At 49.1% G+C, this 13620-nt stretch overlaps 1 protein-coding gene across 1 annotated transcript; it reads left to right on the top strand.

Annotated features, from left to right (window-relative positions):
• The first annotated feature begins 10189 nt into the window (after nt 1-10189).
• LOC123169608 (uncharacterized) lies at nt 10190-12058 on the top strand. The gene is made up of 2 exons (XM_044587477.1): nt 10190-10576; nt 11034-12058. Exon 2 carries the CDS (start codon nt 11050-11052, stop codon nt 11845-11847), a length of 798 nt encoding a protein of 265 aa, XP_044443412.1. The 5' UTR covers nt 10190-10576; nt 11034-11049; the 3' UTR covers nt 11848-12058.
• The last annotated feature ends 1562 nt before the right edge of the window (nt 12059-13620 follow it).

The following is a 13620-nucleotide window of genomic DNA, read 5'->3' as shown; positions in this document are numbered from 1 at the left end:
GTGTAAAGTGGTCGAATTTCATCTGCACGCCATTGTAAAGTACTCCCTCTGTCCCGAAATATAAGAGTGTTGTGTAAAGTACTACTTGCTTATGATCATACACTAATGCTAAATTTTGCCGCGTGGTTTGTGATGGTAGGAGTATTTAGTGTTATTGTGGTTTTAGTATAGAATGAACTTTCTGAACTTATTGTTCACTAGGTTTTCTGAACTTTCTGCAACGGCCGCTGTTCTGAATTTTTCCTGAAGGGGCTAGGTGCATGATCTGGTTCCCCAGCAAGAAAGTGATGCTTCATGTTATGTACTCCAGAATGTTCAGTGTGAGGATGTTATCCAGGATGTTGTTGATGATGTTATATGTTCAGTTAATTAAAGTGAATTCAGAGGATGTTGTTCATTTAATCACAGAGGATGTTGTACTCTGTAGCGTAAATGTTCAGAGTAGCCAATTCAGGGTTTCTCTTCTTTTTTTTCTGCTCCAGTGTAGAGATGATTCATGTGATTGGAGTACAATGTAGAGATGCAGCGTTTCTGCTTTTTAGGTCAGCATGTTCAGTTAGAGGATGTTGTTGATGATACATTTGGGATGCTCTAGGGCTGCTCTAGTGATGCTCTTTAGTGTGGTGAATGCCTGCTAATCCAAATGAACATTTAGTGGAGTACTGCTTTGTCAGCATGCTTGTGAGTATAGGAGTAGAAGCATATTGGTGTGCCTGCTAATCATATTGGTGTGCATATTGGAATATTACTCCTACATATGTGAGTACTTGTCTGTCTAGTGTAGTGTAGGTTGTGAGTGTTGAATTATAGATGTGCTTTGGCTCATATAAGACAATAATTCCTGGTTAATCTCTAAGGTCCGTGTAGGTGTAGGGTAAGTGGTGGAAAGTTTAGTACCATCTTGCTAGTTGAGCAGAGTTGAGACCCCTTTTATAAGGGCTGCTCTACCACATGTCATTAAGAGCTTGAGAAGAGGAGTGGTACACGCGCTCCTCCTCCTCCGCCGCCTGCCACAACGCGCACGTGCGTCACGGATTATGGGAATGAGCTGAGCCAAGATCACACGTATGTGCTTATTTTTGCCATTCAGAAATGATTAATTAATCTCGGGTTAATTATTGAGTTGCTAACAGAAGTGCCACTATCCAAGACGTTGGACCATGGACTGTTCGCAGACTCGGTCATGGGCATAAGCACAGGTCCATCTACCCGACAACCTATATAAGGAAGCGTTGGCTGGTGCAGCCAAGTCACTCACTCCCTCCTAGCGCAACCCTAGCCGTCATCCACTATTCCTCTCACTTTTCTGCCTCCGGCGATCCCATCCTGACAACCATTTGCACGGTTGGTCGGGGGAGCATGTGCCTCCGGAACCCCGTCCTTCGAGATCCTTCTCGAGAGAAGGGCGATACGGTTTTTGGAGAGCATCTCAACGCAACTACTCCTTCTCCGTCCTCGTCTCCATCCTCCTTCAGATTAAAAAAAAAGAGGTGGGTGAATTTTTAGATAGTTGAGCCTTGGATATAAGACCAGAGGACGACCTTCGTGGGCCTGGCCTAGATACGTTGATAATGCACATCCAGAATAGGCTTTCTGGCTCGTTTGACGGCATTAACCCGCTAGGCGGGGTGGCGGCGGCCGAGGCACATGCAGCAACTGGATTGATCTTGGCGGCAGGCGGCTGGCCAATGGGGAAATCTTATCGGGATGAGGAAGTCTCGTGCGAGTGGGCGCTGAACGATCCGTTTTCTTTTTCTTTCAGGGAAGTTATCACACTGATCAACCTTTTAAACCCTAAATCCTTCTTTCGGGGAAGTTATTACACTGATCAACGGGTCCCCACGCCGCCCAAAGCCCGATGCACCGCAGGTAAGGAAATATTCGAGTTTTAAAGGATTGTATATGAGCTTATTTTTAACCTTTTTTATTTCAGTATATGTTTATGTTCACTTTCGAAAATCAGAGATAAAAACCGATGTCTTAGGATGATGCTTTGAAAATGTCGATTAATAATGTCACTGGCATAACTATGATGGACCAGATCGAAAACTCATCGAGTTTTACACAAACAGAAGAGATGCATACAAATAATTTTTCTTCTTTGTATATATGTTGCACATGAATGATGATACAAAATGTGTATTTTTATATATGTTCTTCTAATGTGGATATTGTTGGAAGGGGAGTATGCTCGTGGGTTGCCACGTGCTTTTTCCTTCTGATTACATAATATATTCTATTGTACTAGTTTAATTAATCACTAGGAATATATATAGCAAAACTCAAGAGAAAACTATGTCATTGTGTGGGAAGAACTTCAAACAACATAGCCGTGCATTGGGGGCGGCACACCTCTTCTCTTCTGGGGTGCATAAAAGCACGCGCACACGCAGCCCTCTCACATCCCATCCCCTCCCCTGAAATAAATCCTCGCGCTCCTCCTCTCTCCCCCTCCTCTTCTTCCGAACCAACATTTGTGTATTTCTATTTGATTGATTATAGGTTTTACTGTGTGTAGGTACTTCAAGTTAAAGAATTGCATTAGTAAAGTTTCTCCATTAATAAGTGTCCAAATAGATTGTCTAAACCTTATGGAGTCCTTATGGATGATGGTGCAAACTTGTTTCAAGCAGATACATAGAAGTGGGTCAAAAGAGTATCATATTATAAGGGACCACTTGGTGTGAAACTAGGTGTTGGACTCATACATAAATATCATGAGCATGAATGCATTTTTTGGAGGACTGGCGGTTGATCATGTGTGAGTGATGAATCTTTTTCCTGCTAAAAACCTGATGTCGTCATCAATTCATATTATAGCACGTGCTGATCTCCTCCCCCGCGTCCCCCGCGACCCCCGCGTCGCCTCTCCCGGCGGCGGGGGGGGGGGGGGGGGGGTAGCCGCGCCGCCGTGGCCCCCTCTCCACCTCGTCCCACCTCCTCGCCGCCGCCTGAGGCAGCCGCCGGGCAAGCCCGGGGCGCCAAGGATGATGGCGGCGGGGCCTCGGTTGCCCTACTTCTGCATGGGGAATCCCGGATCTGGAGCGGTGGCTCCATTGGCAAGGCACGGTTGGCTAGCAGCCGTGCGGGCGGTGGATCTGGTGTCCCGGCGGCGCGGGCGGCGGGATCCGGTGGTCGTTGGTGGTCGGCGCCGGCTTCTACGGCGGCCGGTGCGTGCGATCTAGCGCCTCCCCTCCTCCCCTATTTGGCGTGCGGGCCAGCCTGGTTGGGCCGCGCTTCCTCTTGGTCGCCGGTTCTATACAGGAGGCGCTGCTAGTGGCGGAGATCTAGTTCGGGCGAAATCCCTGGCCGGCCATGACCGGGCGCGCCGTCGGCGACGCCTGAGGGCGTCGTTCCCCTCCTTGGAGGCGTCGGTATGGACTGATCTCCTCACTTCACCTTCCCCTAGGTCTCCCGGGCGAAAGCCCTAACTTTGTTTGGCGGCGGCGGCGCTAACGGCGGCGCTCCCTTCTTGAAGGTGCCGCTTTGGGAACCTTGGGGTTGGGTGGCGCTTGTGGGTGGTGGGTGACGGCGGTGGTGCGGCCCTATCCTAGCATGGATTTACATCCGTTGCTTGGAGATGGACTCGCGTAGGTGGAGGGAGTCGGCTGGCGTCGTGGTGGCGTCAATGGCGGGGGACCTGCGAAGGCTCGCGTAGGTGGAGGCCGTCGTTTGGCGTCGTGGTGGCGTCGATGGCGGAGGACCTACCAAGGTTGTCACCTCAATCTTATCTGAAGATGGGCCAGCGGAAGACGGCGGCGACGACACATGTGAGTGCGTCGGACCGGTTTGAGCCCCGGACCTGGCAGATGGCTCGGTCAGGGCCTCCGGCTTTAGATGTTAGGCTTAGGTGAGAGGTCTGGGTATGTGGCCCATCTTGCACCCCTTCATCATTCGGATAGGAATAGCGGCAGATGTTGGCGAGATGGCGGATTCAGGCATATTATTGTTCTACTTTGTAAGGTCCTCGAGAATAATTAATAAAATGACCGCATGCATCTCCCAGATGTAGAGGCCGGGGGTCATCCTCCTTTTCCAAAAAAAAACTGATGTCGCTTGGAGTAATATATGAGAAGGGTCTGATTGGGTTTTACCATGAGTGCTAAGTATGGATACTTAATTTTATTACGTTATACAAATTACACACATTTTCATTGCCTTGCTTGCTCATGTGTATATCATGGCAGCAAAAACACACTGCGGATTTTGCTTTTACTTTTCCATATTAATACCCAAAACATGACCCATAACATAAATAGAAAAATAGAAGGGTGGACACATAAGCTCGGGACCTGCTTGTGGCCGCCGCACTCATAGAAGTTGTGGTGTTGCGGTAGGCAGCGGGTTGCATCACCGCGGTGTCGCTCTCGGCTCTGACGATATACACTCCTTAGCAGGGGAATTGGCCTAGGACGTCGTAGAGGGAGAGGAGGGGGAGGGCGACACCGTGGAGCAAAGGGCACACAATGAAAGCAAGGTGCGGGCTGAATGTCATGGCACCGAGAGGGGGATGCAGTGAGAAGCCATGACGGGGAGAGCAGACGTGGGGAATGATATGTGAGTGTGAGCGTTCTGTCGTGCGATAAGAGAGTGAATTGCTTTTTTTAAGATAAGAAGAAAATGAGCGATCATTTGATTTTTTTTTAAATAAGAAGAGAATGAGAGGGTGTATTGCGGTCGTTTGATTTTTAAAAAAAATAAGAAGAGAATGAGAGGGTGTATTTCTACGGTTTTTTTCTTTTCTTTTTGAACGTCGATATTGTTGAAGGGGGTAAAAAATTCGTTGAGTTTTCTAAAACAACACAAGTATGCCCATGTGTTGCTACATGCCTTTTTCTGATTTCATATATATTCTACTAGTTTAATTAAGAGAAAAGTATATTTTTCGTCCCTCAACTTTTGATGAAATCTAGATCTAGTCCCTCAACTTTAAAACCGGACAACTTGTAACCCCAACTTTTGAAACCGGACAAGTTTAGTCCATCGTCTCGGTTGACCCGGTATCGCTTCTGACTAAGCATGGTTTTGAACTGTCTTCGTCCACATGGCAGTATTCCTGTCCCCTGCCTTCTTCCTCCTCGCATTGGCTTATTGAGGCATCTCATCGAACACCTTACATGCGCTGCATGTGTCGTCCACGGCCAAACCCTCGCAAGCCCCTCTAGCCAGTCGCGATGCCTCTGCTCTAACTCGCTGACCACCGCGAGCTTGCTGCACCTCGTCGGACATCGCAACCCCGTTCTACCTCGCCGGACAGGCGGACACCATGGCCCATGGCCACTCCCGCTTCATGACGAGGATGAAGCCAAGTAGGCAGCTCCACCATGGTGGCCACGGAGATGAAGGCAAGCCAACGAGGATAAGCTCATGCTGACTTGCACTGTCCCAAGTTGAGGCTTCCTTTTGTTTTAAACGAAGCAGCACGCCGGCGCACAGGCGGCAGCCAACAGCCGTCCATGCTGTGGCGCACGCACACAAGCCACGGGAGCATCGGCGGTCTTCAGCCACCATGGTCCCGCCGTAGATGGCACATGCAGTGCATGCTAGGTGTTTGATGAAATGTCTCAGTAATCAAATGTGAGATGGAGAAAGGTAGGAGAGAGATATACCGCCACGTGGACGAAGACTGGTCAAAACCGCGCTGAGTCAGCAGCGATACCGGGTCAACCGAGACAAGGGACTAAATTTGTCCGGTTTCAAGAGTTGGGGGTGCAAGTTGCCGGTTTTAAAGTTGAGGGACTAAATTTAGACTACGCCAAGAGTTGAGGGATGAAAAATATACTTTTCTCTTTAATTAATGACTGAGAATATATAGCAAAACTCAAGAGAAAAGTTGTGTCGTAATGCACCTGATGAATATATTGCACTTGGAGAACTAAGAATATATAGCACCTGAAGAAATGCAAGTATTAGGTTATGTTATGTAATGCACGTGATGAATTTATGTTGTGTTTAACTTCATTTCCTCATCATCTGAATGAGATAAGTCTGAATGTAGCTGAATGTGTCACTATCTGAATGCAGCTGAATGTGTCACTATTTGAATGCAACTGAGATAAGTCTGAATGCAATCGAGTTTATGTTGTGTTTAAATTCAGTGTCACAATCTGAATGTGTCAGCGTCTGAATGCATTTTTACAAACAAGGATGTTGCCAAAAGTGGATCTGAATGTGCTACAAACATTTCCCAACAGGTGTTGCCAAAAATGGATGATCACTGACATAGAAACATGAAGCCAATTTCCAAAACAGTGTCCAAACTGACAAACATAGATGTTGCCAAAAAAATTAAAATTGAGAGAAAACCGTTAGGAGCGCGCTGGTGTGGCACAACAACTTGAACGTGATATACATGCTCTGCCTCTGGATCCGTTAGGAGCGGCCGCTTGCTGCACCGGCTGCGCAGGAGGTACATGCACGAGTGAGCGCGCTGGGCAGCATCGCCGAACCGCGACTCGAGCATGCACCGCACGACAACGGCAACCACGGGCACGCCCTTGCAGTCCCGGAACACACGAGCCTTGTCATCTCCCCTGAACTACTTGAGCAAGCCCCACTTGTGATTCGCGAGCAATGGCAGGCTCTTGAACCGGATCCGCCATCGACGGAGGCGATAGGCGGTGGTGGGTGGGTGGTTGGTTAGGGATTTGAGAGAGGGAGAGGGAGAGATGAGGGTGAGAGAGACGAGGAGGGAGGCGACGAGATGGAGAAAGAGGACCGGTGGAGTAGACGCGACTATGGAATAAGGATGCGGCGATTTGACTACTTGGCGTGTTTTATCGACAAGTGGGCCCGCGATGGCGACCCTGACGTGTGTTGTGCCAAACTGGAGCACGGGTTCTTTTCCAAAAACGCGACCATAGTTGTTATGTATTTTCATTTATAAGAATCGTATTTGGAGCTGCGGTACCAAATCGTTATGGGTCAAAGATTAGGAGGACGAAATCCGTAATTTTCACCTTCAAACACGATAGCTAGCCGTGGGCACCCCTGCCATGTTCCTCTATTCCAGGCGGCTGCCTACATAAGCGCAGGCGCAGGCGCAGCTCCGTGCCCAATCCCCTCCTCTCCCTCCCAATAACCCCGCCCTCCTCCGCGCTCCGTGCCCAATTTCTGCTTCCCACCGGCGACGAAACCCTCGCCTCCCCTCCCATCCCCTCCAATGATTTTTACACTTGGCAGAATCTGGATGTTTTATATACACTTTCGAACAATTATATATCATTTTTGGTCTTAGTATATATGGACCCCTGCAACTGGCACTGGGCACTAAGTTAATAGGTTAGTCCCAAACTAGGTGCTGGACTCATACCATAAATGTCATGAGCATGAATGCCTTCTTTGGAGGACTAGTGGCTGATCATGTGTGGGTGATGAATCCTTTTCCTACTAAAAACCTAGTGTCACTTGGAATAATATATGACAAGGGCTTGATTGGAGTTTATCATGACATGTAAGTATGGATACTTAACTTTATTATCTTATGCAAATTACACACAACTTGCTTGCTCATGTGTATATCATGGCAGCAAAAACACACTGTTGGTTTTGCTTTTACTTTTCCATTATCAATACCCAAAAGATGACTCATAAAAGACACATAAATAACTACTCCCTCCGTCCCATAATATAAGAGCGTTTTTGACACTACACTAGTGTAAAAAACGCTCTTATATTATGGGACGGAGGGAGTACATAAAAGGATGGACACATAAGCTCGGGACCTGGTCTTAGCCGCCATACTTAGAGAAGTTGTGGCGCTGCGGTGGGCAGCATGTTGCATCGTCGTGGTGATCGCCCTCGGCTACGATGGTGTGCACTTCTTAGCAACGGGAATCGCCTTGATGTCGTAGAGGGGAGAGAGAGGGGCGGGTGACACCGTGGAGGGGAGGGGAGACGTGAGAGCAAGGTGCGGGATGAATGTCGTGGCACCGAGGGGAGGCTGCAGCGAGAAGTCGTGGCCGGGAGAGCAGGCCGGGGGAATGAGACGTGAGTGTAAGCGTTGTCTCGTACGATAACAGAGTGAATTGCTTTTTTAAGATAAGAATAAACTGAGTGGTCGTTCATTTTTTTAAAATAAGAAGAGAATGAGAGAGTATATTTCTATAGATGTTCTTCTTTTTGAACGTTGATATTGCTGGAAGGGGTCAAAAATTCACGAGTTTTATACAACAACACAAGTATGCCCGTGTGTTGCTACATGCCTTTTAATATTTTTTTATGATTGCATTATATTCTACTATTTTAATTAATGACTGAGAATATATAGCAAAACTCGAGAGAAAACTTGTGTTGTAATGCACCTGATGAATATATTGCACCAGAAGAACAACAAGTCTTATGTTACGTTATGTAATGCACCTAATGAACTTATGTTGTGTCTAACTTCATTTCCTCATCATCTGAATGGAATAAGACTGAATGTAGTTGAATGTGTCACTATTTGAATGCGGCTGAGATAAGTCTGAATGCAGCTGAATTTATGTTGTGTTTAAATTCAGTATCACTATCTGAATGTATCTGTGACTGAATGCATTTTTACAAACATGGATGTTGCCAAAAATTGATCTAAATGTGCTTGCCCAATAGGTGTTGCCAAAAAAATTAATGATAACTGACATAGAAACATAAAGCCAATTGCCAAAACAGTGTCCAAAACTGACAAATATAGATGTTGCCAAAATTGTTAAAATTAAGATAAAACAGTTGTTAAAACAATGTCTGGAATTTCATCATAGGTAGATGTTGCCAAAACAAAACATAAATAGTTAAAGTTCAGACAAAATAGATGTTGCGAACTACCAAAACATAGATAGTTCACTCATATATGCATCATAGGTAGTTCATGCTTTCTTCATTGGTAGACTGACACTCACATCATAGGTAGTTCGAACTTGCATACAAATATAAATTAACTGCTACTGCTAACTGCATATTTTCTTTAGTAAACTGTAACTTCTGCAGTTCAGTCGGGCGGAACAGCGAGGGATTGGCTGGCACTCAGGCGTGCAGAGTGGCGCCGAGCATGCATCTTGAATGCCCTCTTCTTCTTCTTCTTCTTCTTCTTCTTCTTCTTCTTCTTCTTCTTCTTCTTCTTCTTCTTCTTCTTCGCCCTCTACAGGTCCTCCTCCTCTCGTGGCTCCTGCTCCTCCTCCTCCTCCCGTGGCTCCTTCTCGGTCTTCACGGGAAGAACCGTCTCTACCAGCTCCTCCACATCAATGGGTGCCTCCTTATGACATGTGATAACAGCCACGACCTGCACATCAGGTGAAGCATCCTGCTCCTCCTCCTCCTCAATGACGACCACACGCATACCTGCTGCCGTCTTATTGCGGGAGATGGTGAGGTAGTTGGGGTCGATCGATGTGGCACAACAACTTGAACATGCTATACATGCTCTGCCTCTGGATCTGTTATGAGGGGCCGCTTGCTGCACCGGCTGCGCGGGCGGTACATGCACGAGTGAGTGCGCTGGGCAGCATCGCGGAACCGTGACTCGAGCATGCACCACACGACAAACGGCAACCACGGGCACGCCCTTGCAGTCCGGAAACACAAGAGCCTTCTCATCTGCCCTGAACTGCTTGAGCAAGCCCCACGCGTGATTCACGTGCAATGGCAGGCAGGCTCTTCAACTGGGCGGTGATCTCGCGAGCGATGGAGACCTTGACCGGATCGGTGTCGGCCCAGTCATCGACCATGATCTCCCATCCGTTGGTGACGGTGGACGGTTGGTTGGTTTTCATGTATAAGAACTGAATTGGAGCGCTTCTCGAGCTGCGGTACCAAATGAGTGAGGCTACACGTCAGTCGACTGACTTTTTCAGTTGAGGTCGGTCGATTTCTGGGCCATTGGATTCGAAATCAAAGGCCTAGATTGCTTCTTCAACCTCCAGCCCTTGAGCCGCCAGCCACCACCGGTCAAACCGCCGGCCCCCGCCGGCCGCGCCGCCCCGCCTTCCCCGGAACCACTCCCCACCGCCGGTCCGCCGCCGCCCCGGTCATCCCTCTAGGCCCCCCGTGCCGAGCCTTTTCTCCGGCGAGTTCCCACGCCACCGCCCCATCGCTGCGCCCCCCACCACCCCCACCCCCACGAATGTCGACTGACCCCAAAGTCGGATCAATCAACTGAACTGTAGCTAAATGGGTACCAAATCGTTATGCGTCAAAGATTAGGAGGACCCAAATCCGTAATTTTCAACTTCAAACGCGATAGCTAGCCGTGGGCACCCCTGCCCTGTTCCTCTGTTCCGGGCGGCTGCCTACATAAGCGCAGGCGCAGGCGCAGCTCCCCTCCCCTCCCCTCCTCCGCGCTCCGTGCCCAATCCCCACTTCCTACCGGCGACGAAACCCTCGCCTCCCCTCCCCTCCCCTCCAATCAACCCCACCCCATCCACCGGCGAGACCGGCGCACAGCTCGCAGCGCGGCCGAGACCGCGCGAGCCCGGCGCCGACCACAACCGCGGCGAGGAGCCGAGCGTCGGGAGCGGCGGGCGGGCGGGATCACCGGCAAGCCTCGCGCCGAGGAACGAGCGGCGGGCGGGCGAGCCTCGCGCCGACGGCCAAAGAAGAAGAGGTACGCCTTTTCCTCTCCGCCCTCCCGTCTCTGCCATGATCGTTTCTGCGCTCCCCTCTCTCGGCGGCCGCAGATTCTTGCAATTTCTCGGTAGATTTCGACAGGCGTTTCTTGCAATTCGAGCACGAGCGTAAGTTGTTGCATTTGGGTGATTATTGGTAGGTGCCAATCTAGGCAGTTGGTCGGCGAAAAGTAGCAGATCGGCGGGATGGGTTCGTGTTCCTGACACGAACTCCTCTGTTTTTCTGTCGAATACTGGGCGAATCGTCGTGGTTTCTTGCAGGATAGGATTGATTGGTTAGCCTCGCTGGGTAGGGTAGAATCTTTGCTTGGTACTAAGTTCTTGCAGGGAGCGTTCCTAGTTCACACCGGCAGAACACCGGCCGGGGATTGAAATTCTTGCGTTTGTTCATCGGGGTCGGGGAAAATCTTTCTGACAATGTTTTTGGTGTTTCAGGCCGGACGCACGGCAGATGGCCAAAGACTTGCTCTGGGAGTTGGCCCTGATGGCCTGGCCTCTCCTCAAGGAGGAGGCCGCGGAGCTCGCCAAAAGCGTGCTCCGCGAGCTGGCGCGCGAGGAGGCCAAGACGCGGCTCAAGGCCGCCGTCAAGGCTGGGGCGGAGGGCCTCAAGGGGCTTCTCGAGGCGCCTCCATCCACTCCGACTCCGGCGCGGCCGGACGAGGTGGCAGACCCGCGTCAGGGGGAGCTGCTGGTCGATAGAGCGGCTGTCTGCATCGACCACGCCCCGCTGCTGCTGCGTCGTCCACAGCTTCGCCATCTCCCCCCCTTCGTCGACGACGTCGTCCTCGCCAGGGTGGCGCCCAGCCTCCTCGGTCGGCTCGGCCCCCAGATGGAGCCGGCCGTTCAGGCGCTGCTGCGCGGCAAGGTGATCGCCCCAGGGGTGCAGTCGGCTCTGCGCTCCGGCCTGGAGCTGCCACCCGCAGTCAGGCAGATGCTCGCCGGCAAGTTCCAGACGAGCGGCGTGCAGTCGGCTCTGCGCTCCGGCCTGGAGCTGCCACCCGCAGTCAGGCAGATGCTCGCCGGCAAGTTCCAGACGAGCGGCGTGCAGAGCCTCGACTGCTCCACGCTCCTCGCCTTCGCCGCCAGGGCCCGGGCTGACGGCCCTTCTTCTTCCATCACAGCCGCGACAGCGGGTGCGGCTGCCCAGGCGCTCCCCAGCCTACAGGACATCGTCGTGTGCGCGCCCGCGATAGGGGTGATCGCCCTCGCCCTGTACCTGATCTGGAGGCGGCCGGGCGGCGGCGACTGAGCGCGGGCCGGCGCAAATCCTCAGAATCAATCGATATATTCTGTTGATTCCCAGTATTCTTAGTTTCTTGGAAACATGTCAAAGATCAGTAGCTGATGTAGTCATGAGAAGAAGTCTTCCATTATTCCCTTCCCTGAGATAGAATTCAATTTATAAATCGCACTGCTGAAATTGGTTTAGAGGATCTATAAATCTGAAATCTCGATTGCAACATCTTTTTCTGCTGTAGTCTGTTTTCTCTGTCAGTCTTCAGTGTTTCTGTTGATGCAGTGTGTTGCTGACAGTAACTTGAGATTCAGAAACGCCAATCCACCCAGATTCAGAAGCCCTCGACGGTGCGGCGGCGGTCCACCTGCTCCCCTGTTTCTTTGTCAAAACTGAATGTTGAATGCACTTGGAATGTTGACAGAGTTTTGGTCAAAACATTAGATGCTGTGAGCTTTTTCAGCTATCCAAAGTTTTAGGCCTATTGCTTGTCCAATCAGTGTGTAAATTTATTAGGGCTGTGTGAATTAATGCTTTCAACTATTGAGATGATTATTGGAACGATTATGATTATTGGAATAATTATTCTAGATCGTCATCTTGTGCTCATTTTTACATTTTGTGTAGCAATTTTGATTTTGAAACTGAGAAGTGTACTACTGATGAAACTTCAAAAGACAACTATTTTCAGCACTGAATTAAAACAACCAATAAGATGACTATTTTCAAATAATTCAAATAAGCTCAAATTAATTCACATAGGTACACACACACACACACAATAATTCAAACAAGTTTAATATTATTGTTTCCAAAAAAACTGTTTTGAAATTATTAATTCACATAGCACACACACACAATAATTCACATAGGTGCATCCATTGATGAAACGTTGCCCTTATTTGCGACTACCGCCAGCTATTTTGGTGCCAACCCTCAAAATAGTGTATTCCTTTTGTGCTGAAATGCCTATCTTGACCTCGAGAATCATGTCAGATACGAACCCCAAGTGTTAGTTCTTCTTCCTCACCCCATCCAAATCACAAACCAACCTCCAAACAATTTTTTTAACACTTTGTGCATTGCATGGTAGGAACCCTAGAAAGTTCAGCACTTCAACCTTTACCTCAGTGTTGATTGTGCTGATATGGTCTCTCGGCTAGCCCCTTTTTTTAGCAAAGTTCCCCGACCAGCTAATGACTGGTGAACTAGTTAATTGTAGATTTTCCACCATAATTCTGCTAGCGTGCAGAGGAAAACCTACAATATTGCCTGGATTTCTGTTTTTTTTTGTGTGTGTTCTGGCATTCCTAGTGTCAGGGTGCCCTGTCCCGGTTTTACTCTCTGTTCTTTGTTCTGGGAAATAACTGATTCTCTGATGTTACCCGTAATTTTCAGGAATCAATGCAGCAGTAGCTTCAGCTGATCTTCATCCCGTATTACCTGATAGGTGATAGCAATCATTCAGAACCAACAGTTGTACAGTCTGATAAGACGAGGGTTGATGTAGATGACCCCAGGTATTCTGCTTTTATGTTCTTGATGCCCTGTTACCGTTTAGCTTTGAGGCTCTTCTGATACAAGTTGTTGAGCTATTTTGTTGTTTGTTTGTGCTTATATCACGTATAGGGAAGCAATAGTTGAACCTTTGTCTCTGTTATTTCATCTCTACTTTCATGCCTGGATAACACTATGACTAAGTAATGATCATGCTCAACTGAATTTTCTCTGATGTTGGCTTCAGATATGAGAGCGCAAAACCCTAGCAGGGCCCCCACATGGATCTGA

This window comes from Triticum aestivum, chromosome 7D (genome assembly GCF_018294505.1).
Source record: "Triticum aestivum cultivar Chinese Spring chromosome 7D, IWGSC CS RefSeq v2.1, whole genome shotgun sequence".
NCBI lineage: Eukaryota > Viridiplantae > Streptophyta > Magnoliopsida > Poales > Poaceae > Triticum > Triticum aestivum.
The sequence above is the reverse complement of the archived record's forward strand: the minus strand, read 5'-3'. Positions and strand labels throughout refer to the sequence as shown.

Bases quoted from the DNA above. Each gene is read 5' to 3' on its own strand.
- LOC123169608 (XM_044587477.1), top strand. From the start codon at position 11,050: ATGGCCAAAGACTTGCTCTGGGAGTTGGCCCTGATGGCCTGGCCTCTC.